Source organism: Herpailurus yagouaroundi, unplaced genomic scaffold, assembly GCF_014898765.1.
Source record: "Herpailurus yagouaroundi ecotype Mexico unplaced genomic scaffold, PumYag 186, whole genome shotgun sequence".
Classification (NCBI taxonomy): Eukaryota; Metazoa; Chordata; class Mammalia; order Carnivora; family Felidae; genus Herpailurus; species Herpailurus yagouaroundi.
This window is the reverse complement of record NW_024412417.1, coordinates 38,387,336-38,412,298: the sequence shown is the minus strand read 5'-3', so window position 1 is coordinate 38,412,298 and position 24,963 is coordinate 38,387,336. Positions and strand designations below refer to the sequence as shown.

The 24,963-nt window shown below is 48.3% G+C and overlaps 1 protein-coding gene across 3 annotated transcripts in view; it reads left to right on the top strand.

Annotated features, from left to right (window-relative positions):
* ADCY8 (adenylate cyclase 8) overlaps positions 1-24,963 on the top strand; it is a 221,115-nt gene that overhangs the window by 158,247 nt on the left and 37,905 nt on the right. For 2 of the 3 annotated variants that reach the window (XM_040494443.1, XM_040494439.1), the window contains 3 exons: positions 9,446-9,647; positions 11,683-11,772; positions 22,989-23,161. In XM_040494443.1, coding sequence (XP_040350377.1) covers positions 9,446-9,647; positions 11,683-11,772; positions 22,989-23,161 — 465 coding nt within the window. The remainder of the gene's footprint in view (positions 1-9,445; positions 9,648-11,682; positions 11,773-22,988; positions 23,162-24,963) is intronic. The other variant, XM_040494442.1, reaches the window with a different exon arrangement.

The window sequence follows — 24,963 nt, the reverse complement described above, 5'->3', positions numbered from 1 at the left end:
AATTAACTGGTTTGTGACAAGGTGCAAAGTCAATTCAATGGAAGAAGAGTATTTTTTCAAGAAATGGCACTGGAAACATTGGACACCCATATGAAAAAAAAAAAAAGAACCACAAACCTTACATCCTTCACAAAAAATGATTCCAAATGGTTCACAGACCTAAATGCAAAGTATAAAACTACCAGAAGAAAACTTAGGAGAAATTGGTGATCTTGGGATTGGTTGGGAGTTTTTAGATTTAACACCAGAATCATGATCCATGAAAGAGAAAACTAACAAGTTGGGTTTTATTGAAATTAAAATCCTGCTGGGTGAAAAGCACTGTTCAGAGAGTGAAAACACAAGCCACAGACTAGAAGAAAGTGTTATAACTCGCATATCTGATAAAGGACTCGTATTCAGGATATACAAAGAACTCTTAAAACTCAACAATAAGAAAACAAATAACCCAGTTTTTAAAATACGCAAAAGATCTGAACAGACACCTCACCAAAGAAGATTAACAGATGTCAAAAAAGCATATGAAAAGATGCTCAATATAATTTTCCATTAGGGAAATGCAAATTAAAACAGCAATGCTATACCAACACATATCTATTATGATGACAAGGGCCAGAAAATAAGGAAGTATTAACACACACACACACACACAATGATGGGAGAATGCCAAAGGGGCATGGGGGACAATTGGAAAAAACTCCCCAGAGCCAAAGCTGAAACAACTTGAGTAAGAAAATAAATAAAATTGAATTGGGTTATAACCCAAAATACAAAATAAATATCAATGGATTCATACTGATAGAAATAAGTGACTGAGTGAATAAATTAAGAATTGAACAATCTCCCATTCAGAAAAATTCCAAATATTCTATGTAGCTATTCTGTCCTCAAGGAGGTGGAGTTTAACTCCTTACTCCTGTGGGGGAGTGTGGCTATCCTAAAAGTATCTTCCTTCCAAAGAGTACAGTATGAATGGAGGGAAAGCATGAAAAAACAAGACACATACTGTCTCAGCTGATGAAGGGTAACATCAAATCAATAGGGATAAATCACGTTGGTAGGATGTGATGAGAATGGCACATAACCTTTGTGGTCTTCCTTTCAAAAACCCATAACCTAATCATGAAAAAAACCAGATGACTTCCAACTGAAAAACATTCTACAATATGCCTGGCCAGTACTCCTCACAACTCTCAAGGTCATTTAAAGCAAAGGAAGTCTAAGAAATTGTGAGTAGAGCCTACAGAGATATGACAACTTAATGAAGGTGGTTTCCTGGATTGGAGATGCAAATATGGAAAGCCCTAGAAAGGATGTCCAACCCAGTATTTATGAGCATGAGGGGCCAGTCTGTGCTCTTGAAATAATACTCCAGTTTTTGTTTTTAAGAAAATTTTTGGAAATATTTGTGATTCCAAGGCTGGCGCCAGAAATACACAAGGTAGACTGGAACATCTTGTCCTACTAGAAAGTAAGGAAGCCATCAAGTTTAGGAGCCACACTAAAGGACTCAGAAGCCACACTGAGGACCTTTCACTGTCCTAAAAGGGAATAATTGGAGCTTTGGGGCGGATAATTGTTAAAATGTTGAATGAAAACCTGGCCAACTATTTTTAACTTTTCTAACCATTGGTAAATGGTAGAGAACTGATTTTTTTAAAAGTTTCTAACCATTGGTAAATGATAGAGAACTGATTGTTTATCTTGGAAACTAGTAAAAAAAAAAAAAAAGAAAAAGAAAAGAAAAGAAAGAAAAATTTTGTTTTGTCTTTCCTGCATGAAGTGCACCACAAAATTACCAAATAGTAGGTGAGTGGAAACATCATCAAATTGTTCAGGCCAATAATTTTTAAAGAAATTATAGAATTAAAATATCACCGTTTTCCAACACCCCAATGACTTAATGGATCTAGGAACTGCACAGAAGCAGAGACAACCATGTCTCCTGATGGAAGAACACAACACATCTATAATCTTACCGAAGGGATTGAGCCTAAGTGATCAGGCCGTTGAATCCAGCTTCCGATTTGCAAGAATCATGGAGGATGAAGTCTGCTCAATGAGTATGCAAAAAATCCAGGCAGTGAGAAATGCTATTGGTCAAAGGTAATGTATTCTTCAATAAATAAATTGTAAGGAAAATAAAGGGATAAAGAGAGAATCTGTAGATTTTTTTTCAAGACTTAAAAGATAAAGCAAATTTAATTTAAAAGTGGCCAGGATTAAACTATAATGTCTAATGGTAGATGATAAAACTGTAAAGAAAAGGAAAAGTGATTGGTGTTGAAAGAGAGGGTGATAACTGGGCCTAGGGATGGGCTTTCAGACTGCCCTGAAGAGTTGTGTTTCAGGGACTCAGTGGTCATTACAAAGGCAGACACGTTATAATAACTAACGAAGCTATACTTCAGTGTGGTTTCTGTATGCTTCATTTTACAATTAAAAAAAAAAAAAGCTTTGAGAGAGAGAGAAGGAAAGACTATGTACCTCTGCTAAATTGAATGCCTATTATGAGCCAGACCTGTGTTAGATGCTGGGAATAGATCAGTGAACAAAAAAAGACCAAAAGACCCAAAAAATATGTTCTCCTGGATATTATAGTCTAGCGGTAGGAGATAAATAATGAAAATATATGCATACGTCTAGATGTATATGCCATATATATAGCTACTTATATGCTATATATAGATAGATCCATATGTAGATATGTCTATGCTATGCATATAGATGACGTACAGACCGTGTACATGTATTTTCTACATATATGAATGTACATTCCTATCAATTCTACATCAACGAATGAATCAGGAAAGGTACCAGGGAATGCCATAAGGAGGTGGGTTTCCTGGCTCCCCAAGAACCATGTAGGGCCCAGGGTCTCAGGGATGGTCTCAGGGTGGTGAGCTGTGAGTGATGGCAGGGTCTTGCCAGATTCACCCAAACTTCCCGGACTCTCCTCTTCACTGCAGTCAGGGGAGGTGTGGGAGCCGAGAAGGGCCCTATCTGGTTCATGCTCCCTCCTGACTCCTGGAGCACTGGGTGTTGACATTCCCAACAAACATCTTTTATGTGTCCATTTGTGCCGGACCCGGGAGGTACACAGTCCTGCTCCCTGTCATCATGAAGGGGGGATGGGGGGAGGCAATTAGCTGAAAAGCTAGAATATGGTGCAAAGACTCTTATGATAGGCAAGGGTAAGGTGGAAGAGGATGTGTAGGGTTAGGTAAAGCAAACGGATCAAGGCAGGCTTTCCAGAGGAGGTGACTGTCATCTCAGCTGCCTCCTGATGGAGCTGGATGGGTCCCGGGAGAGGACTGAGAAGGAGGTGAAGGGTTTGCAAGCCTGGCTGAGGAATTGTAACTGGTTGGCAGAGAAGACATTATCGAAGCGTTTTAATCAAAGCGCTATGGTCGGCTTTGTGTTTAGAAGGATCGCACTAACACTGAAAATGAATAGGAGGAATGGCCTGTCGTTGGGAAGACCAGTAGGAGGTGCCTACAAAACTCTGGGTGAGAAATGGAGTAGAGAGGAAGAACTTGCTAGACAGGGCAGAGATGGACTGGTGGGGGCCGGGGGGGTGGGAGACAAAGAGGAGCCCAGGATGGGGCTGAGCATCTGGGCTGGCACCACGGCAGAAAGGGTCGTGCCAAAAGGGAACTGGTGTGGCACTTCCCGTGGCCTGGGCAGGCTCCCTTCCCAAGTGCGCGACCAAGGAAGGTGAGCCAGCCCCCATGCCTGGCTCCTGGCTTGATGGGAAGAGACCTGGATCCGGGTGCACCTGCTGGCCGGCAGGAGTCCCTGACTCTGCGTCGCTAACTGAAACACCAGCCAGCGCCCCAAGCCCACTTGCACAGCGAAGAGAAAAAAACTGACAGTGAAGAAAACTTCCAAGTTGAGTTCTGACCAGACGGTCCATGTGTGGTGGGGACTGAGGGGTCCCTTTGCCCCAGGCAGGGCACAAGCTTTCATTAATGTGCTCATTTCCTCTCCAACTCATTTTGTTTCTGCTTGATTCTTCACGACTCAACAGATGGTAGGTGCCTTTCACTTTGCATTTCTTCCATTATGGACTTTTTAGCAGAGGAGACCATCCTTGCTCATGTGACCGAAGCTAATTCCCAGCCCCCAAAGCAAAATTGCACGGACCCTGGCAAAGACAGTGCTTGCTCGGCACTTTGCTGTAATTTCCACATGCACGCAGATGTTCCTCTCCCAGTGGGCAAACTGAGGAAAGAACAGAAAATATCTTTTGTGATTATAGAACAGTGTATCTCAGTCTACATGCATGGTGATGAGGAGGTGGAGGACAGACAGGAAGCGGGCGAGGTGGGGGGAAGAGGGAAGGAAGGAAGGAAGGGGAAAGAGAAAATATGCAAGCAAGAGAGGAAGGTTAGAAAAGAAAAAGGGAGGGAGGGAGGGAAGGAAAGGAAGGGAGGAAGGAAAGAAGGAAGGAAAGAAGGAAGGAAGGAAGGAAGGAAAGGGAGGGAGGGAAGGAAGGAAGGGAGAGAGGGAGGAGGAAAGAAGGAAAAAGGAAGGAAAGAGAAAGAAAGAAAGAAAAAGAAAGAGAAAGAAAGAAAAAGAAAGGCACTGGATCTTACTATTTTCTGTGCATCTTACTAGCTGTGTGTATGTACTCGATCTCTCTGGAGCCTCGGTTTTCTCGTCTGTAAAATGGGAATAACAATGCCAACTTCTCAAGGTTGCCACAAGAATTAAAAGAACTGTATCCATTTTGCTAAATTCTGGTTTCCTTCCCTTTCCTGAGCCATAACATTTTCATCTGTCGAAGTGGCTAAGAATACCTACCTCTCAGGGCTGCTATGAGGCTCAAATGTACTATTGGACTCATAGGCTCTTTGCAGATTTTGAAGGGTGATTCAAATGTCATTTTGGGGTATGATGCAATTTCCTGTTCCTACTGTACCACAAGCTGCTAAGGCTATTCACCCATCCGCATTGATCCTTGGGGGGGGGGGGGGGGGGCGGAGCAAACATCCGGTCATGTTACCAGCCCAGACTCTGCTTTAAAGACAGACTGCTGAGAACAGTTAGAACTTCATATCTACAAATGATTTGGATAGAGCTGTTTGCAGATCCTTTGTCATTTTTTTCAGACTCGATTTTAGAAATGAAAGGTTTCCTTGCCTCTTATGTCCAGCAACAATGCAAAGCGAATTCAGAAACCCTGGATGCCCGAGTAGCTCTGTAATTAGATTTGAAAACTACAATTCGTTGTTCTGATGTTTGTGTGCGCAGAAAAGAAATGAACGCCGGGGAGCGGCTGCGGGGATTCTTAGAGGAATTTTATACGCATCGCCAGCGCCCTGCATCTTGTAATTAATACTCTTCCCGTAGATCTTTAAAACGCCTTCGGTCTTCTGGATTTCACTGTGAATAGAGAACTAATGTTTCTCTGAGTTCGTATTATGTGCAAAGCATACTGCTTTATGACTTTGAACCTCAGAGCCGCCTTTAATAGGTTCGCTTAACAATTCTGGTTTTGCAGATTCACAGGGATGCGCAGAAGAGTTAGTTACCTTGCCCGAGGCTGTGTCCCTGGTTAGGCTTTGGAGCCATCGGTTCAAACACACAAGATTTTGTTCCCTCTTGCCGCTCACTAACCCACACGCCTGCCTTGTCCCTCCTGCTTTGGCTTGTCCGGGCTCCTGTAACAACGTACTCCAGACTGCGGGCTTATAAATAACAGAACTTTATTTCTCAGTCGTGGAGGCTGGAAGTCCAAGATCGAGGCGCTGGCCGATTCAGTGTCCGGCGAGAGCCTTCCTCCTGGTTTGTATGTGTGTCCTCACAGGGAGGAGGGGGCCGGGGAGCTCTCGGGGGGGCCTCTTTTATGAGGGCACTGGCCCCATTTGTGAGGCCTCCGCCCTCATGAGCTGGTCACCCCCCAAAGGCCCCACCTCCAGATACCGTCAATTGGGCATTAGGGTTCAATATACAAATTTGGGGAAACGTAAGAAGTCCATTGCTAGCACTGCCCTATCCTTCGTTTCAGTAAACCCAGAAGGGAAGGCTGATCACTTAAAATCATGTTAGGGGTTCAAGTGGGTTCTGTGTGCAAATCCCACGCGCGGCGCTCCAGCATCCCGAAACACCCCACCAAAAGCGGACCCCAAAGCACAATAGCTAAATGGGCAACAAAGCACCCGCTTTGTAAATGTCCAAGCAAATGCTTGCTTTGTCTGTGCAAACCCATGGTGAAGGCTGGAAAACAGGATGTGAGAGTCATGAGACTACATGATGTCCATTCTGGACCTCCTGGATTTCCACCTGTCTCCCCGACTCTACCCTCCCACACCAGTGTGGGGTCTCACTGCTGCGATCCCCAGAAAGACCTAGACAAGGCACATACGCCCCCCTGCCCCAGTGCCAAAGGAATTGGGCAGTTGCCTGTTGGTAAATTCCTGGGGGCACGTGAGCTTCTGCTCAGGAAGAGATGGCCAGGCCTCTTCTCCTAGGGAAGGTCATGCCTCTGGCTTCCCAAGCAGCGTAGTGGATCTAGAAGGAGGAGAGGGCCAGCAGCTGAACTTCATATAAACATCGAACTTAACAGTGGCCCTGCCTTCCAAGAAGGACCAGGTCCACTGAATACCCCAGACAGGCTCTGATCAGGCTAATAGCAGACTCCTCCTGGAGGCAAGGAGGCGGATAGAGGGGCTAGGGAGTCGGGGAGAATCCTTTTCCCTGTGAAAGGCGGTGAGGGAACAGCCCCTGCTCTCCCCACAAAAGCAGACGTCAGTGAGCGTTTATTGAGCGCGCTCTGTGTGCTCAGCTCTATACTAGGTGTCAAGGAAGAATCCAGAGAAAAGCTGAGCTTTGAGGGCCAAACAAGACATTCCCCCAGGAGACAGCACAGACGTAGAAGCAGCACAGTCCTCAGGGCATGTTGCCACTGGAGGGCAGAGAGGTGAGAGAGGGAGCCCAGGGCAGCCGTCGCGGCCCCGCGCGGCCTGGAGGGCCACAGACTGTGTCTGGATGGCAGCGGGGGCCACCCAAGAGATGAGGCTCCCTCTGAGCAGCTCTGAAAGTGGCCTCTGCAAGCCTCGCTTCTGCCTCGCGCTCTGGAACAAGGCATTCGCATTCTCAGTGGCTGCCTCGCGTTGTTGAGATGCACCGGCCTCGAAATCGGCCCCTCTTCTCCGGGGACTGTCTGACAAAGCATTCCACCTGCAGCTTCTTTCATTCGCCTCTCCTGGGGACCCCAGTGTGACGGTATGCCGTTCAGCAGTGTTTTCCCCAGCCTGTTTGGGGGGGAGCTTCCCGTCTGCCCAGAGCCCTCTGGGAACCCACTGCTGCACAGACCTTCTGTTCTCATCTAGAACTCCTGCCGAGATTTCCTGTCAAGGTGATCCATAAAATGAAAACTGTGCCGGTATTTTTTTAAAAAGGGAAAACATAAAACCTCCCACAATGAAAGCTGGGGGCCGGGGCGGGAGAGGCACTTTCCAGCCTTGGTGATGCTTCAGCAGGCACGGGGGTTTGCCAGGCTTGGTTACGCCCCCACCTTACAAATGTCTCCTCCCCTGCCTCCCCTGGTGCTATGCGCTCCTTTCCTCCTGCGCGTTCGACTACACTTCCTAAATTCCCTTTGCTGCCTTCTCCTCTTCCAGCCCTTCAGCTTCCTTTGTGGCTTCATCTGTGGTCCCCTTACCTCTCACCCTCCTTGGGCAAAGCCTCCCTTCTCCGTTCTTCAGCCGCCACCTTTTCACTCCAGACCCAGAGTTCCACAGCCGCCCCCTCTGACTGCCTAACCTTCTGGATATCTCTGGCCAGGTGATCCACAAGCACCCAAAATTCAGCTGGCCCCAAATCAAATTCATTATCCTTCTCCTCTACCGGCCAGCTTCTCTTCCAGCATTTACCAGTTAAGACGGTAAAAGCACGAGTGCTATCCCTGACGACGCCCCTCTTCCACACGCGCCCTGCACACACATACAAAACACTGACACTACCTGCACGTCTTTCCCTGAATCTCCCAGTTATCAGTGCGGCTACCTTATGTCCCTCTCCTGGTAACTCAGGTCCCAACTACGTAAACCTCTGCAAAACACTTTCTCTCCTCTTGCTCCATCCCCCACTGCCCACCATGGTTGTCCTTCGGATACACAGACCTGACCACGTCCTTCCTGATCAAGCTTCCGGAACATCCGTGCATGGCCTCCGTGTGGAGCTTTCTACACAGCATTTATGAAACCCCTTACACTCCAGCCCAACAGCCTCACCACTGAGTCAGTGGAGGTTCTAAACACACTGGTCACTCTTCTTCTGATGCTCTTCTCATGCTGTCTACTTCCCCTCCCCCAAACCCTCTCAAGGCCTGACCCAAATGTCACCTCTTTTGTGAAGCCTCGCGGGATTGCATTTCCTATTTGCTAAACGATGGTTGCTCAAAATCCTTCAGAGATCATAGCATATTATCCAATAGTTCATCGTCTGTATGTCCATATTCCCCTTCAGATGACGATCTCCTAGAGGATGAGGAAGATGTGTCTTGGGTCCTGGTGCCCCATGATGCATGCCACTGTGCCTGGGAAGACGCTTGTTGAATGAATACGTAGGTGAAACCACAGAAGCAAAAAAAAAGATGACCGCAAACGTGGGAGATCAGTCACTCACCTAAGTGATTAGAATGGCACAGTGGACTTTAAATCCTAGCTCCAACAGTAAACTCGGTGACCCCGGGGAAGTTGCTTTTCTCCGAGCCTTAAATCTTCACTAAAAGAGAGATCAAAAGACTTCGTAAGTCCATTCCAAGGAATGGAGATAAGCTAAAGGAGGTGTCCAATAGATAGGGGCTACCATGGAACAGAGCTTTGGTGAGACCTTGAAGCTCAAGACGGATACTTGGGAGCGATGTTGAAACCTCGGGCAAGGATGAGTTCTCCTTACCTATAGTTCAGTTTGCACCCGGTAGGTCCCAAGCAGCACATAGTATGTTCCATGCGAAACTTGGTAATCACTACCAACCGAGCAGACAGGTGCTGGCATCAGAGTAGACCAAGAGGGAAAGTGTTTCATAAAGCCCATCCTCAAGGGGAAAGGGCATGTGGTGGGTCCCTCCCACAGCCAGGGTGTTGAGATAAAATTCCAGTAATGTGTTGCCTTGGCAGCAGTCGCATAGTGAGAAAGATGAATGATAAAAGAAGCAAAAAAAAAAAAAAAAAAAAAAAGACGAGCAGAAACAATAAATCAAGCCAAATATCCGATGGTCATTCCAAAGTTTCTCACTAAAGGGGATATTCTAGGGATGGATGTAATAAAAATGTCTCCTGCTGATGGTCCTTTTCTTAAACAAACAGAGCCTTAGAGAATTATTGTGTGCCAGGGGCAGGGAAGGACACTCGTGGATGTGATTACCCATATTGTCCAGTGAGTGGGGATCAGACAACTGATGCCACATGACCCAACATTCTGGGTTTCCCCGCAGGGTGATGCCAATGGCCATCCAGTTTTCCATCCTGATCATGCTGCACTCGGCTCTGGTCCTCATCACCACGGCAGAAGATTACAAGTGTTTGCCTCTGGTCCTCCGGAAAACTTGCTGTTGGATTAACGAGACCTACTTAGCCCGGAACGTCATCATCTTTGCATCCATCTTGATTAACTTCCTGGGCGCCATCTTGAATATCGTAAGCATTCCAACCCCACCAACCCTCTGGCTTCTAGTGTGCAGTCAGGAATGAAGAGTTTATGGAGCCTGCAGCTTTGGCATCGGCTTCCTTGGGACCACTTACCGTCATGTGCCTGGTCCAGCCCCAAGCTTAGGGACAGAGAACAGAGATGGGACTACTGTCAGAACTGTGCATTTTACTGGTGGCAAACTGTCTTCTTCCCAGCGGGGGAGGTTATTTGCTCCAAAGGAGCTCAAGCACCCTTCAGTTTCTGTATTGTCAATGGCCAATCATTTATAATCATAAGTAAGAGTTACCTTTAACTAAGTACCTACCTGCTATGTGCCATGCACTGAAGGAGAAGCTGTATGCGTTTTTCTTATTTAATCCTCACATGAACCCCGTGAGGTAAGTCTCATTATCCCCACTTTATGGCTGAGGAAACTGAGGCTCAGAGACATGAAATAACTTGCAAATAAGGTCTGTCTGACTCCATGACTCATGCTCATTCTCAAATGCTAAATTGTATCTCTGGGAGTGGTGGGGGGATGGAAATAAAATAGCTGTCCTTTCTCGAGCACCTACTGTGGGCTACAGGTAGGTATTACTGTTCCCATGTAATGGATAAGGAAACTGCATTTCGGGAAGGTTGAGACCTTGCCTATGACTTCCTAAGAGTTCATATTGGTTGTGACACATTGAACTCAGATGACTCTCCAGCTGCCATATTTCTCATTGTTTCTAATTTGGTGGTCCATGTTTTAATGACTTCATTTTCTCTCTAGAGTGGTAACATGACAGCGATAGCATTTTCTGTGTATCTACGAACAGTCTGTGTTGTCCATGACTTAGTGAGGCTAGATTTGGGGAGTGATTTATCCGATTCCAGGTTATGAACTTGGCAGGTTGAGAGGGGCTAGTTGAGGCATCATCTTGTGGCCGAACCCATCACTGGGCCCTTTGGGCCTGAGGGAAGGTCTCCACGTGTTCAGGGACCCAAACTGTGGACTCCCACAGCTGTCAGCCTGTGAGTCGGAGGCTTATACTGCTTGAAATTCATTGCCCAGGGTGGCCCGATAGTTACTTAGAGTCTGTGGAGACTCTCCAGTTCTGTGGTTGGCCTCGCAGTAAAGGATTCTATGGGATAAAGAAAGAGAAAAACCATAATCTAACTAACTCATCATCTCATGAATATTTTATAGATTATTGCAGTTGAGAATGGAAATGCTTAGGACCATTGATCGTGGCCTGTGGAGGTGTAGCCAGGATCTCGAGTCTTGACGAGTCAGGTGTTTCTGGGGTGCAGGATTTGGAAATAAATCCAGTGGCTGTAGGTCAGGATTCTGTCTCGGCCACCGGGGCCACAACAATGCAGTAGGAGGTTCAGAGGCTTTGGAGTCAGATAGACGTGCGATCAAATCTCAGCTCTATCACTTACCAGCTTAGGAATCCTGGACAAGTTACTTTACTTCTCGGAGTTTCATGTTTTTCGATCGTAAACTGGGGATAACAATGGTAGCTACGTCACAAGGTGCTTGTGAGGCATTTTTGTCCAACGTGTCTGGCACAGAGGAGGCATTTGGCCAATGGTAGCCATTCTTCCCCGAGCACCACAAAATCTGCAGTAGGTGCCGGCTTAGGGAACGCCCACCGCCCCATGCCAAGAGTCTTTCTGGAAAATGTGCCCCTCAGATCCCTGAAATCCTCCCAGCTTTTGATGAGGGGACCGGCTGCGAGCGTACCTCAGACGTTTCCTCCTGCCATCTGGGTCTCTTCGGAGCCCCGCAAACACACCTCAGTGACCCTACGTGATGGGGCCAGCAGACCTGTCTCAACCCGGCTTCCTGGCTGGCTTGCAAATGCTTTTTTCTGAGCCAGGGCCTTCTCTAAAATGAACGAGGAGATCCCAGCTGGCCCCTCCATTCTGGAATGACACCGTGACGGCACACAATCCTTGGTTCCCGGCACTCACACTGACTTTGTTGTTCCTGTGTTGTTGTTTTTTTGTTTGTTTTGTTTTCTTGTTGTTGTTCTTTTTTTTTTTAATCCGCAGCTGTGGTGTGATTTTGACAAGTCGATACCCTTGAAGAACCTGACTTTCAATTCCTCAGCTGTGTTTACAGATATCTGCTCCTGCCCAGAGGTATTTATTCTCGAGCTCCCCTTGGCGACACTTGGCCTAGGAGTCTCCTCCACCAGCTCCACACAAGCAGGACTGGCTGAAGGGTCTTAGAAAGTGCTCCAGAGACCCGTCTCCTCTTTCTGCCCCCTCCTCCTGCCCCTTCTCTGCCTTTCCTTCTCTCCCCTGCCTCTTCCCTGCTCCCACTTCTAGCCTTTCCCTAGTCTCCCTTCTTCTTCTTCTTCCTCCTTTCTTCCTTCTTCACCTTTATCTCTATCCGTTTCCCTCTTCCCCCTTTTTCTCCCCCTCCCCCACTCTTTCCCCTGCCCATCTCAAAATCCTACCACAGCATGTGCTGTTGCTTCTTCCGGCGTAGGCAGGCTGCAGAGTTATGGCTCAGATGGTGTTTGCTGCACTGAAGAAGGGGGGAAGGAAAAGAGGAAGGAAGGAAGGAAGGAAGGGAGGGGAGGAAGAGACCGAAGGAAGGAAGCTAGTAAATCGCAAACACAGGAAACCACCACTAAAGGCAAACTGCAGGACACGGGGTCAGGACATGTCCCAACAGATACCCACCATCATTATGTAAGTCTGACCTTCCCTTGATCACAGAGCCACTGGTCTGGCTCTGGACCTCGGGGATCAAGCTTGCAGCATTTGGGCAAAGGACAGTTTTGGGTTGTGTTAGCCGTGGCCCAGACCTTTACATTTGGGAACGGAAGCTCTGGGTCAAGAGAGAGGACGGCTGGGTTGTCCCAGCAGACCCCGCCCATCCTCACACCCTGAGGACCAGGCAGACCCTAGTTCTGTAAGACCCTGCCAATATCTGGGTGGAGGAAAGGCTCTCTGTCTCAGCTAGGTGTGAGAAATCGGTGTTCGAAACGCTCTGAAAGGGAGAGAAAGCCTCATGCGCCGCACAAGGTGTAGACCGTCTATTTGATGTGCAGCATTAAATGCAGCACGAAATCCTCAAGCTGAAACGGGCACCGGCAGGAGTGCCCTCCGTTTCACAGAGAATGCAACAAGGTCCTGGAGAGTAACTTGCTCGGTGCCACTCCTGCCTGCCTTCCATCCTCCCCCCCCCCTTCTCTCCTTCCTTCTTCTTTTCTGTCCTCTTCTTAATTCAGTTATCAAGACTTGGAACTGCCGTTCAGACCATACCTGGCTTGTTCTTGACCTCGTGCTTCTGGAGCCAGGCTCGGACCCTAGGGAGGCAGTAGGCATTTCTTAAGGAAGTCCAGGGCAGGATGGGGCTAGCTCTCGTTGGGGGGAACCTCTTCCCGCCAAGTAGTGACGGGAGCACAGATTTCGTGGACTCTGTGGGACACCAGCTCCCCGGGAACGTCTCGGTTTGGAGGGCAGGAGGGGTGTCCCAAGAGGCAGGAAGTTGGCCGACAGTCAGATGCGTAGAGCCAGGCAAAGCTGGACTGCGCTCCCCGCTGAGCCCCCCGTACTTGCTGCCAGTGGAATCGGGAATCAGTTCTTATTCTGTCTGAACCTCAGCGTCCTTGTCTGTAGAGTGGGAGAAATAATACCTTCCTCACACGCCTCTGGTGGGAATGTCGTGTTCTCGTGGTGCCTCCGTAGGTGGGTTAGCAGGTGCTGAGCTCCCAGCGTGTCATGGGACGCGAGCTATTCGTCTAGGCTTCCGCGTCCCTCTACGACAGTGTCTGCCCTTGGCCCCACACCCAGGCTCCCGCACTCAGGACCACGGCACACGTGGGGTTGCCGGTCCTAAGAAAGTGGCTTTTGGATCGTGTAGCATCACCTCTGGGCCTCAGCTTCCTTATCTACAAAGCGGGGATGAAAGTGGTACCTCCCTCAAGGGTGGTTGTGAGGGGCCAGTGAATTAATTACTGTAAAACGTCTAGAGGAACACCAGGCACACAGTATCTGCTCAGTAAACATCAGCCGTGATGTACGTATTATTTCCTGTGGAAGAGGTTTCGAGCCCGCCACCCCAGTATATGTTTACCTGTACGCGACATTCCCCTCTGGCTGTGCTAATGTGTCGTGTACACGGGGGACCATATTCAAAAACTAAAAATGTCTTAAAAAAATGAGTTAAAGTAAATGAGCATCTCAGTACTTTCCTCCCACAACCAAAGGATCGTCTTGCTCAGGAGTCCGCAAACCGTGGCCTCTGGCCAAAGACGAATCGCCACCTGTTGCGTAAGTAAAGTTTGATTGGGGCTTAGCCACACCCATTTATTACTGATGGCCCCCGGCTGCTTTTATAGTACGGTTGGCAGAGTTGAGTAGCTGCGACAGCCAAGATATATCCTGTCTGGCCATTGACAGACAAAGTTTGCTGACTCCTGGCATCCCCTCAGACGCAGGACACCCGCTAGCCCAAAGGACGGGGAGCTGGACTCTTTTCCATCACCATCTACCACCAACAACCCGATTTGACCAACCGGTTGCCATCTTGGTAGATACATGGCTGTGCTGCTCTACCTAAGGATTTGTCTACCCAACGAGAACGAGACGTACAGACCTGGGAAAAGGCTTAATCCGCACGCAGCACCCCCCCCCCATGGCTCCCCCACGTGTGCGTCCCCAGGCAAATCACTTACTTCACCTCCCTGAGCTTTGGTTTCTTCACCTGACCTCTCTGCCTCACCCCGTGAGAAACAATACTCGGTCCCAAAGCGCGTTAGGAACTGGATGATGTGATGTAAAAATAGGGGGCTGTTGTAATGGATGGTAGTATCATGCAGCCTTGAACTGGAGTTGGCCCGTTCCTGAAAATGAATGAAGACGCAGTAAATGCCAGCGAAGAAAGCTGTATTCCCAGGATGATTTGAGAAGTAGGCTGGGGGGAGGGACGAGGCACAGGTTCGTAAAAGGAATACAGTTCCCACAACCGTTGCCTGGGGTTCTTGGCAGGATCCAAGGAAAGACCTGCAATAAAGACCTTTATTGCATACAATAAAGACCCCCTTTATTGCATGCACTGGCACATTTGAATAAAGAGTCGACTATGCAAAAGCAGTCAGAGCTTGCTAACATTTTAAAGGGTTCTAAGGGCCAGTCTTGCTTAGGGGTGGAATTATCCGTGTCTTTGCTCGTTAAATGTCAGCTGTCATGATGAAGGTGAGAGAAGAAAGGCGAGACCGAAAAAGGAAGAGGAGAGGGAGAAAAAAGCCAGGAGTCAAAAAAGAGGAAGAGAGGGGCCCCTGGGTGGCTCAGTCGGTCAAGTGTCCGACTTCGGATCCGGTCATGATCTCGCGGTCTGTGAGTTCGAGCCCCGTGTCAGGCTCTGGGCTGACAGCTCAGAGCCTGGAGCCTGCTTCGGATTCTGGGTCTCCCTCTCTCTCTCCACCCCCCCCCCCCCCCGCTCATGCTCTGCTTTTCTCTCTCTGTCAAAAATAAACATTAAAAAAAATTTTTTTTTAAAGAGGAAGAGAAACGAGTAAAAGAAAAGGGAATCCGTGAACAAGCAAAGAAGCAGATTTTTTAAATTCCAAAAGTGGGTGTAAAAAGTAGTGCCTTCATTTCTCTGGTCAAGTCCGCGGGTAGGAGTCGGAACCCCAAGTGGTTTCGGAGGGAACTTTGTTGAGTGTGGTCTAAAATTCCCCAGCTGCCGTTCAGGATGAGATTAGGTTTTCCCACGCTTTTGCAGTGGTAGGCCCCCCCAAAACATCCGAACGAAGAATGAATGTTAGATGGCTTCACTATAACTTCAGGACTCTTTTTAAGTTGAACAGGGGGATGTTCTACAAGCCCGTTTCGTTTCCGCCCTGAGCCAGTTTCATATTATGCCTAAATCCGTAAAGGAGATTTATTTTTTTTTTCCCAAATGATAATCAGTTTTTAGACTTGCCTTTCCCCACAAAGAGCCAAAAAGCCATAAAAAGCACGGCGTGATCCAGAAACCAACCAGCCCCAGTTCACCAAAGCTTAGTTTTCAGATCTTCAAGGGCAGTAACGGAACACGGGAAACAGAACAGGTGAGGACGGCAGAGGCTGCGTGGTGACCTCAGATGAGCGAGGACTCTTCTGACATTGGCTTGCCGTGTGGCCTTGGACAAGTCACATAGCTTCTCTGAGCTTTCGTTTTCTCACCTGTATAAGGAGATTATCAATGATACCTATGCCATGAGATTGTTTGGGTGACAGATAGAGCCAACACACAGAAAATGCTCGACCTCATGAGCAGTGAGATCATGACCGGAGCTGAGATCAAGAGTCAGACGCTTCACTGACTGAGCCACCCAGACGCCCCAAAACACTCATTAAATGCTAGTTTCTTTCTTTCTTGACGTCTTTGGTAACTCGGGGAAAACAGAGGCTGCCCAAGTGGCAGTTAAGGGCCGTAACATGTTTTTTTAAATGCACAGGGCTTTGTGCTCCAAACACGAGATCATGTACATGGTTCTGCGCCCGATGTGTGACTAAACACTTGAACAGGCCATCTTTTCATAGCCTGCTTCCCTTTCTAATGCTGCTCTTCTAGCCTCACCCACTGGGTACGAGATGGTGACCACGTTGTGTGGCACCGTTCTCAGGGAGCCAGATCCTTCTAGACCCTGCGCTTGCTGCCCACGCCCAGGGAGTGGCCTCGGAGGGCACACACTTTATTCCAACAATCCCACCACGTTCCTCCCTGCCTCCTCCCTCCCCCCTGCCTGTTGTTCTCAGCTGACCGCATACACTTCCTGGATGTATGTCTAACAATGTCAAATTGCCGTCCTTTGGGAGCACATTTAATTTCTGGAAGTCACTGAGATGGGTGATCCGGCGAGACGTCGCCGTTTAGGAATCAAAACACAGAGAGACTGCGTTCTTGATGTTTTTCAAAAATGGGTTGTGATGGTCATTTACAAGGGTCTCAGCTCGGTCCTCAAAGAAGCAGAGACAAGACAAGCATGTAGTCTTCCAAGTAACCACACTGAGTCGGCTAGTGGGCACCACCAAGATCAGCATCATCTTATATTTCCAAAAATATTTTCTAGTAGTGCCTTTCCATAAGAAATAGCTACTGTGCCTGCTCGGTGATTAGAGTTTGCCTCATAGCTTTCCTGGGATAGTCATTATTTGTAGGCATCATTAATATAGACGTGCCTTTCCAGGAAGGATTTCGAGGTGAAAGTATTGACTGAGAATGTAGTTGCTTCTAGGAAATTTCTAGAAGAGTCCATCTGCCCTCAACACAAGTCAGTCATAAACGTTGCATCTCCTTGTGGTATAACTCTTAGAGTTACCTAAGCTAATCACTGTAAAGAACTAGACAAGACTTACCTTTCTTTCCCCCTTATGGGGGGAAAAAAGGTCAATCATGGAAATCGGGATCTAGAATAAGCCAAAGCACAGGAAGATTGTACCAGAGCACCCAACATACACAAAACGCCCCTTTCCTCTGCCACACACAACCCAGTAAACGGCGGGGAACATCGGGTTGGTTATGCCCCACCCACGCTCGTGGTGACCCCAGGTTCCTAACACCGTCACTGTTCGATGGTGGGGAGGGGAGGCTCGGGACGAGACAGAGCAGCCTCCAGCCTTGGCCTCCGTGCCCTTCACTCGGCTGCTCGTACGAAGAGTTGGAGTTGAGAATCCGGTTTTGTGTGAATCGGAAAGTCTGGATTCTTTCTTTGAATGGCAGTGACTTCTGAAAATGGCCGGCTATCTGCCCTTCTTGTTCTGAGTTCCTAATGCCACAGCAACCAAATGGACGCAGCCCAGCTTGGGTGACTTCCGTGGGTCGGTGTTCAAGGCCCCCTTCACGTCCTCGCTGTGCGATAGTCTTCCCCTCCTCTTCTAGGAGGACAATATGCATCCGTTGCTGAGGTCATTTATGATACTTTATGACAACGTCCTGGCGTTAGCATGGTGTCTTCCAGCCTGCCACCATTCTTGGTGGCTTGTAGGTCCTCATTCTGCAAGCGTAGAGGAACGAGCGTAGAGCAACGAGTTGCCAGCATTTAGCTGGCAAAATGCTTGTTTCCTGCAAACTTCATCAGATTTTGCTTCCCTTGACCCTTGGCCATGATGTAGGACTCCGATTTTTTTTCCGCATACCCTTGGAAGGAATTTGTAATTTGTAATTTCCCAAGTCCGTGTATTATCTGAAAGAAGAAAGTCTCGATTCCTCAGAAGCAGGCATTCATAAAGGACCTTACACAGCATTCGTGCCCGCCCAGCGAGTGGCCGGTTATAATTATTATTTCCACCTTCTACCAACTTACCCCTGATGTATAGGCATCTGCACCCCCACCTGAGCCCCGCCCCATGCCCCTCTTACCTAGTGTTCCGTCTAACATCAGGACCCAGGCTGCCTCACATCTGCACATGCTCCTGGTTTGTCTCTCTTCTCCTACCCACGTTTCAGCCTCACTACCAAAATGCCTCTGATCTGTATTTCCTAACTTGGGTACCAGTGCCTAGTGCCCACAGCAGCAATCTTTTTATTTTCCTGGTCAAAACTGATGTGTCATTATTGGGTCTCTTTTCCCCTTAGAGTGCACAGCTTGTGTGTTTTCTTTATCAGAGGTCGCTGCAAACTGGCCCATCCCTAACACTACTCATGCAAATCCTGGTGTTACTATTTTTCATCATTAAAACCTAGGAAGAAGCAGGGCCACCTGGGTGGCTCAGTCAGTTGGGGGTCTCTGGCTCTTGTTTTCTGCTCAGGTCATGATGTCACAGTTTGTGGGATCGAGACCCACATCTGGCTTCCGTGCTACCAGCATGGAGCCTGCTGGGGATTCTTTCTCTCCCTCTCTCTGCCCCTCCCGTGCTCCCGCGCTCTCTCTCTCTCTCTCTCTCTCTCTCTCAAAAAAATAAATAAGCTTTAAAAAAACTAGGAAGAAACAGAGAACCCCATGACTCTATCGGGATACAGACTTCTTGGGAATACAAGGACTCACTGCAAAACAGTGCTTTCGACCCATTGCCTCATTTGATATTGGATGTTATGATCAAATTAAAGGACTAGATGGAAATAATCCACTCCAAAGCCATGTCCTATCTGTGTCCATATTTTGCATTGCTGTGATTATAGCGCATACAAAATTTTACGTCCTGCTTTCCACAGTTATTTGGAAGACATTTTTCTATATCTTGCCTTTGAAATGTTCCTCTGAAAATCTCTGTCTATGGAGATTATTTTTAATGCTTATTTTCACTTTTGACAGAGAGAGAGAGAGAAAGTGTGCATGCTTTTGAGCATGGGAGGGGCAGAGAGAGACGGGAGTCCCAGAGGATCCAAAGCGGGCTCTGTGCTGATAGCAAAGACTCTGATGTGGGGCTCAAACTCACGAACCACGAGATCATGACCTGAGCCAAAGTCCGCTGCTCAACCGACTGAGCCACCCAGACGCCCCATCTATGGATACTTTTGTTCTTTGGGTTCTGTGCTTTTACAATCCTGTCTCCTCGTTGTTCTCGGACACCCCCAACAATCCCTAACCAATGTTCTCAATTTCTCTTCCTCCACAGCCCCTGAAATATGGGAATCTCTACATTTTAGTCTCTGTGTCTTCTGTCTTTCCTTTTCATGTTCTGCTTGGGTGGTCTCCACAGCTGTGGGGTCAGCTGAACGATGTCAGCTGCACGTCTCCAGCCCCATCTGTCTTCCGAACCCCAGCCTCACACCTGCGGTGGCCACGAGCTGTCTTTACTGAACCACCCTCCATACCTAAAGCTTGAGAAGCCTAAATCTGAACGCATTCCTTTTTTTTTTTTTTTCTCTTAGTTAATAGACTAATCCTTGCTGGAATGCTTAGCACCAGTTCCGACTCCCCTCTCTCCTCACCTTCACATGAAGCTAGACACAGCTCTTGCTTCATCTATTGGGTAGGTCTATAAACTTGTCTTTAAACCTTCAGCCTTTGGGGCGCCTGGGTGGCTCAGTCGGTTAAGCGTCCGACTTTGGCTCGGGTCATGATCTCACGGCTTGTGAGTTTGAGCCCTTTGTCGGGCTCTGGGCTGACAGCTCGGAGCCTGGAATCTGCTTCAGGTTCTGGGTCTCCCTCTCTCTCTGCCTCTCCCCAACTTGCACTCTCTCTATGTCTCTCAAAAAATAAGTAAATGTAAAAAAAAATTTCTTTTAAACCTTCAGCTTTTCTCCATTCATTACATTCCATCCTGTACTTACCCACATCACAGTTTTTTCCTAGATCTACTGAACCCATTGCAAACCTGAAACCCATCCGTGGTTTCTTGTGGACTGCGGACTATAGGGCAGACTTCTCAGCGGTCCACATGAGAGTTTTTGCAACGTGGCTTTGCTGACGGTCTCTGCCCTGCCACACCTATGAACCCTTTATGTTACCCGGGTCCCCTGTGGGGGGCATTCTAAAGACTGTGGGGCTTCTGAGTTCCTGGAGTGACTTAAAGAACACAGAGACTATCATTTGACAGAAACTGAGTAACTGTGTTAGGTCCGGCATCTTCCCACGTTATAGGAAACATGAAATTTATGGGTCCAGACCCAGCTGAAAGAGAGATTTTCACAAAGTCCTAATACTTCGGTAGCTTCCTGTTCCTCTCCATTTCCTGGTCCCACTCCCACTATTCATTCAAGCTATGAAAGAGACAGAGGAGAAGCTCCTGATGTTATTTATCCAGGGGCCTCTTTCCTTTGATGATCCTGCGGTTTACAGCATCACCGTGAGGTTCAGCTTTATACTTTAGGGCGGCAAGTTCCCTAAACTGTGCAAGGCAGTGAGCAGGGTGGTTTGTTTCAGTGGAATGGGGGGAGGTGGTAGAACTGGAGAGAGAGCACTAACCCGGTTGGTTGAGACCACAAAAAGAAAGATCCATCAACCCTTCGTGCAGATATGGGACTGTATTTAACTCTGATAATTTCAGACGTCTTGGCAAAGAAAGGAGGCCGGCAATTCATTTGAAATTGATCTGCCTGCCTATGTTCCTGGCTCCCCTTAGGATTTATTATGCGACTTTTTGACATACCCCAGGAGTTCTATAGATTTGGTCTTTGGCACTCTTGAGTTCACGTCATTCCATCTTCATAGAATGTTCTTCCCTTTCCATTTTCCATCGTGTGAATCCTATCCATCCTTCACATCCAGTTCAGATCTGCCTGCCCCACAAATCCTTCTCCAAACGTGTATGCCTTCTGCCCTTGTGCTCCATCACACGTGATCACGTTGCTGGCAGAGCACTTTCCATGGCACATTGTCACTGGTGTCTCCACGTCGGCTTCACATCTTAGACCACAAGATGTGGTCCAGGCCATCTCTCACTCACCTTGGAATCCCCAGCGCCCAGCACCCATGCCCTGATTGCAATAGCCACTCCATAAATCCTCATTACGCTTTTTTAACTTGACTGTTGTGCCCTCATAAAGTTTTTCTCAAGGGCACAGTCATTTTGACAGCTTTGATTTAATACATGATTCATAATTTGCACTGCTAAAACTGTGCACAGCTCTTCATCATGATGCAGGTAATGATGAAACAGGATGCCTCGGGCCTATTCATCTTTCCTCTCTATTTGGTAAATTGACGGCATGGAGACATCAAGATGAGTTACCCGAAAATCTTGCCAAGGGAAGATCTTAGAGAGGGGAGGAAAACACATCATCCATTTGAGAGACAAGGACACAACTGGGTTTACTAAGAAAGACAAAAGCGAAGGCCGCCCCAGACATGGGGATCTGTCGGAACACTCCCTTATTCATTCCTGAGTCTACCCCGTGCGTCATAATAGCACGGGGCCTTTGCCCTCAGTGGGGTCTCGCTTGATATCACTGTTGAACGTGTACATTCATGGGTCAGTTTGGCTTAGGAACTCAATAAACCTGTTCTGTAGTTGTTCGGAGATTCTAGAAATTCTCGCCGATCTCCTCTGCCCATACAGAAGTTGTCTCTGTCTATAACAGGAGAGAGGAGACCTCCAGTTGCTACACGGAGCCACGCATAACAAGGCTAGAATGGATTTTGAAGAATTCTCAAGCTCCGTGTGTCTGCTGGAGTCACGGGGACGTGCACAGATGCATCCAGGTGTCCTGGGTGCCATTTGCCAGTTGTGAGAATTCGAGCGATTTACGTGAGCTCTCTGAGCTTCAGTCTCCTCACCTGTGAAATGGGAATTACGATGCCCATCCTGGCCAGTTACGTTGAGAATTGCAAGAGAAAAAGTGCGGAAAGATCCAAGTACAGCCATCAAGTGGCCCTTGATGACACTGGTTTTATTCTTTTTTTCCCGCTGGATAGTCAGAATCTGAACCTGTTCATCCAAAACGATACGAGGAGCTGCTTCTGTAAGGGAAATAGGCTTCCGGGGAGTGTCCTCCGGAAGGCTGAAATCTGCCTGGGCAGACTGACCCTTGGGGCCCCTCCGGTGTTCCAGCTTGAGTGGTGCCAGACTGGCCCTTTAAACAGCTACTTGTGACATAAGGAGATAGACCTTATCCTGGGTGTGGGGCGGTGGGGGTGGGGGGGGCTGCTGTGGAGGAACGAGACAGTTTCCAGGGCACCTGGAGATGTGCACCAAGGCTTCTCAGGGGCAAGGACACCTGAGCTCACACTTGTCAGAGAAGCGAGGCTAAGTCACAGGAATGAGCTTTGAGCAAGAAATTGTGGGGTGCAAAGCGGGGGCCCAGGAGGGTCCGGAAACAGCTGTGGGAGTTGCAAGGAGACAGTGAGGCCGAAGCGTACGTTGGGTTTGGACAGTGAAGGGAGATCTGGTCCGTCATGGCCTGTGAGCTTCCCACTCGGCAAGGAGAACACCATTTGAGGGAAGGGTGGGCCAGGGAAGGCCTTCAAGGCGAGGAGTGGGGTGATGAGGCGTGTGTTAGAGATTCTGGAGAGAGAAAGCCAGCGTGTGTTCAGTGAGGGTCGAGGCCCGCGAGGAGACAGAGCTGCCGAAACCGTTCTAGAACCAGAACGGAAAGAGCTCAGAAGGGGAGACTTCATGGATGTGAGCTCTATGAAGGGAGTGGAGTCTGCAGACTGGGGGTGGCCTGGCTGTGGAATGTGGGGGGGGGAGGGAAGAAAGGCAGCAGAGAAGAGACCGAGGGTTCTGGCCTAGGGCTGGTGTAAATGGTCCCCAAACACCACGGAACAGAGGCTTGGGAGGTGGTGGTAAGGCACTGATGAGTTCTCTTGGAGGCTTGTTGAACAGGAGGGCAGCCTGAGGTCTCCAACTGGAGGTGCTCAGCGGCCATCTGTATCAGGAGACCCCCCCCCCCCCGCCGCCAGCACCCATGCCGAGGAGAGCGAGCCTCCCACATTCCTGTTGAGTCTGACCACCTCCCCTCTCTCTCTTCCCAGTACTTCGTCTTCACTGGGGTGTTGGCCATGGTGACCTGTGCGGTTTTCCTCCGCCTGAACTCTGTCCTGAAGCTGGCCGTGCTGCTGATTATGATTGCCATCTACGCGCTGCTGACTGAGACCGTCTACGCGGGCCTCTTCCTGCGCTATGACAACCTAAACCACAGCGGAGAGTAAGTGCCCGCCGTGTGTGCTCAAAAAGTGCTCAGACTCCCAGTGGGAAAGGGAGCCGTTGGGAAAATGATTGAGATGGAGACACCAAAACCTGGGGACTGTTGGACGTTGACTTCTGTTTCTCAGCTCAGGCACTCGCTAGCCTACCAGTCTAAGCAGCATCCCTAGTTCCAATCCTGAACATCAGCTTTATAGACTACACTGAATAGTAACTAAATAGGAGTTCCAGTCTTCTCCACACCCAATGATTTGCGATTCCTTCCAGTTTCACAGCTCCGAGACGTACAGGATCTGATTATAATTTGGCTGGGGCAGTATTAATAATAGCAGACATTGTGCGTCGGGCACTTACTATGCTCCTTGCACTGTATTGTTTTTGAAATACAAAAAAGTACCAAAAAAGACGGGCGCCTCGGTGGCTCAGTAGGTTGAGTACCTGACTTCAGCTCAGGTCATGATCTCGCAGCTCGTGATTTCGAGCCTTGCATCAAGCTCTGTGCTGACAGCTTGGAGCCTGGAGCCTGCTTCCAATTCTGTATCTCCCTCTCTCTCTCTCTGCACGCCCCCCCCCCCCCACAAAAATAAATAAACATTAAAAAAAATGTCTCAGCCTAGATTTCTTAGAACAGAGCCTGAGACGAGGCTGAAGGGCTGGTACACCCCCAGGGCAGTGAAAATAAGGGGAGGAGGGCAGGAGGCAAATGCAAGCTGACGAGGTATTCTGTGGCCACGTGGACTGTGAAGAGATTGAGGAGAGACACTCAGCTGGACTGTCTCTGGATGGGCAGTGAGGTGGGGAAAAGGCAGCTCAGGGCCGAGAAAGGGAGAGGAATTTCTCCATCGGCTCCAGCCCTTTCCTGGCTCTCGTGAGTCGTGAGTCACAGCTCATTCTCTGGATGAACTTCCTGGTGACAGCCAGTGGCCCCTCACGCAGACTCCACACCTGCAGTGTGGAGCTTTATCTGAGCTGGAAGTGGCAGAGACAACTCGCGCCTGGTGTGGGAGGCACCGGGCTAACTGAGACCACAAGGGGCCAACCCAATGAGAAAAAGATGAGGCCAAGATCACTCCCCCAAAAAAACCTCAGAAAATGTGCATGAGCCTAATAAGGTGAACGTCTATGAACCAACCCCTGCATAAACAGTGTTAATAACGAGTCGGAGTTACTTCTGCACTCTTAAAAGGGTAAAGTATTTAAGCTATTTTGCTGAAGTTCTCTTCCCCAGCATTCCTCTCCTCTCTTTCTCGTACGCGCCAATTTCTAATGCACTTAATGTGTACCCCTCCCATCTGTGATTTTTTGTGGTTGTTGTTGTTTTGCTTCATTTCTTTTGAGGTAGGGGTGGGGCAGAGAAAGGGAGAGAGAAAGAGAGAGAGAGAATGCCAAGCATACTCCACACTCAGTGCAGAGCCTGACGCGGGGCTTGATCTCACAACCCTCAGATCACGACCTGAACCGACATCAGGAGTCAGATGCTTGACCGACTGAGCCCCCCAGGCGCCCCCCAGGTTTTCTAAATATATATATTTAGTTATGTCTGTATTACAAATTACTTCTAAAATTATTTTCTTGTCACGCAGTATTGTATTTTTTAGTTACGTGTGGGTTGATGTCTACAGATGTAATTCCGTCGACAGCTTTCACAATCTCCGCAGCTGTAATATGTTCCTATTATATAATACAAACGTACCAAAATATATTTATCCTTTGACCTATTAACAGACTTTCAGGCTGTTAGCAGTTTTCCCTACTTAAAAAAACGCTTCAGTGACCATTATCGAAGACCTCTCCTGGAACTTC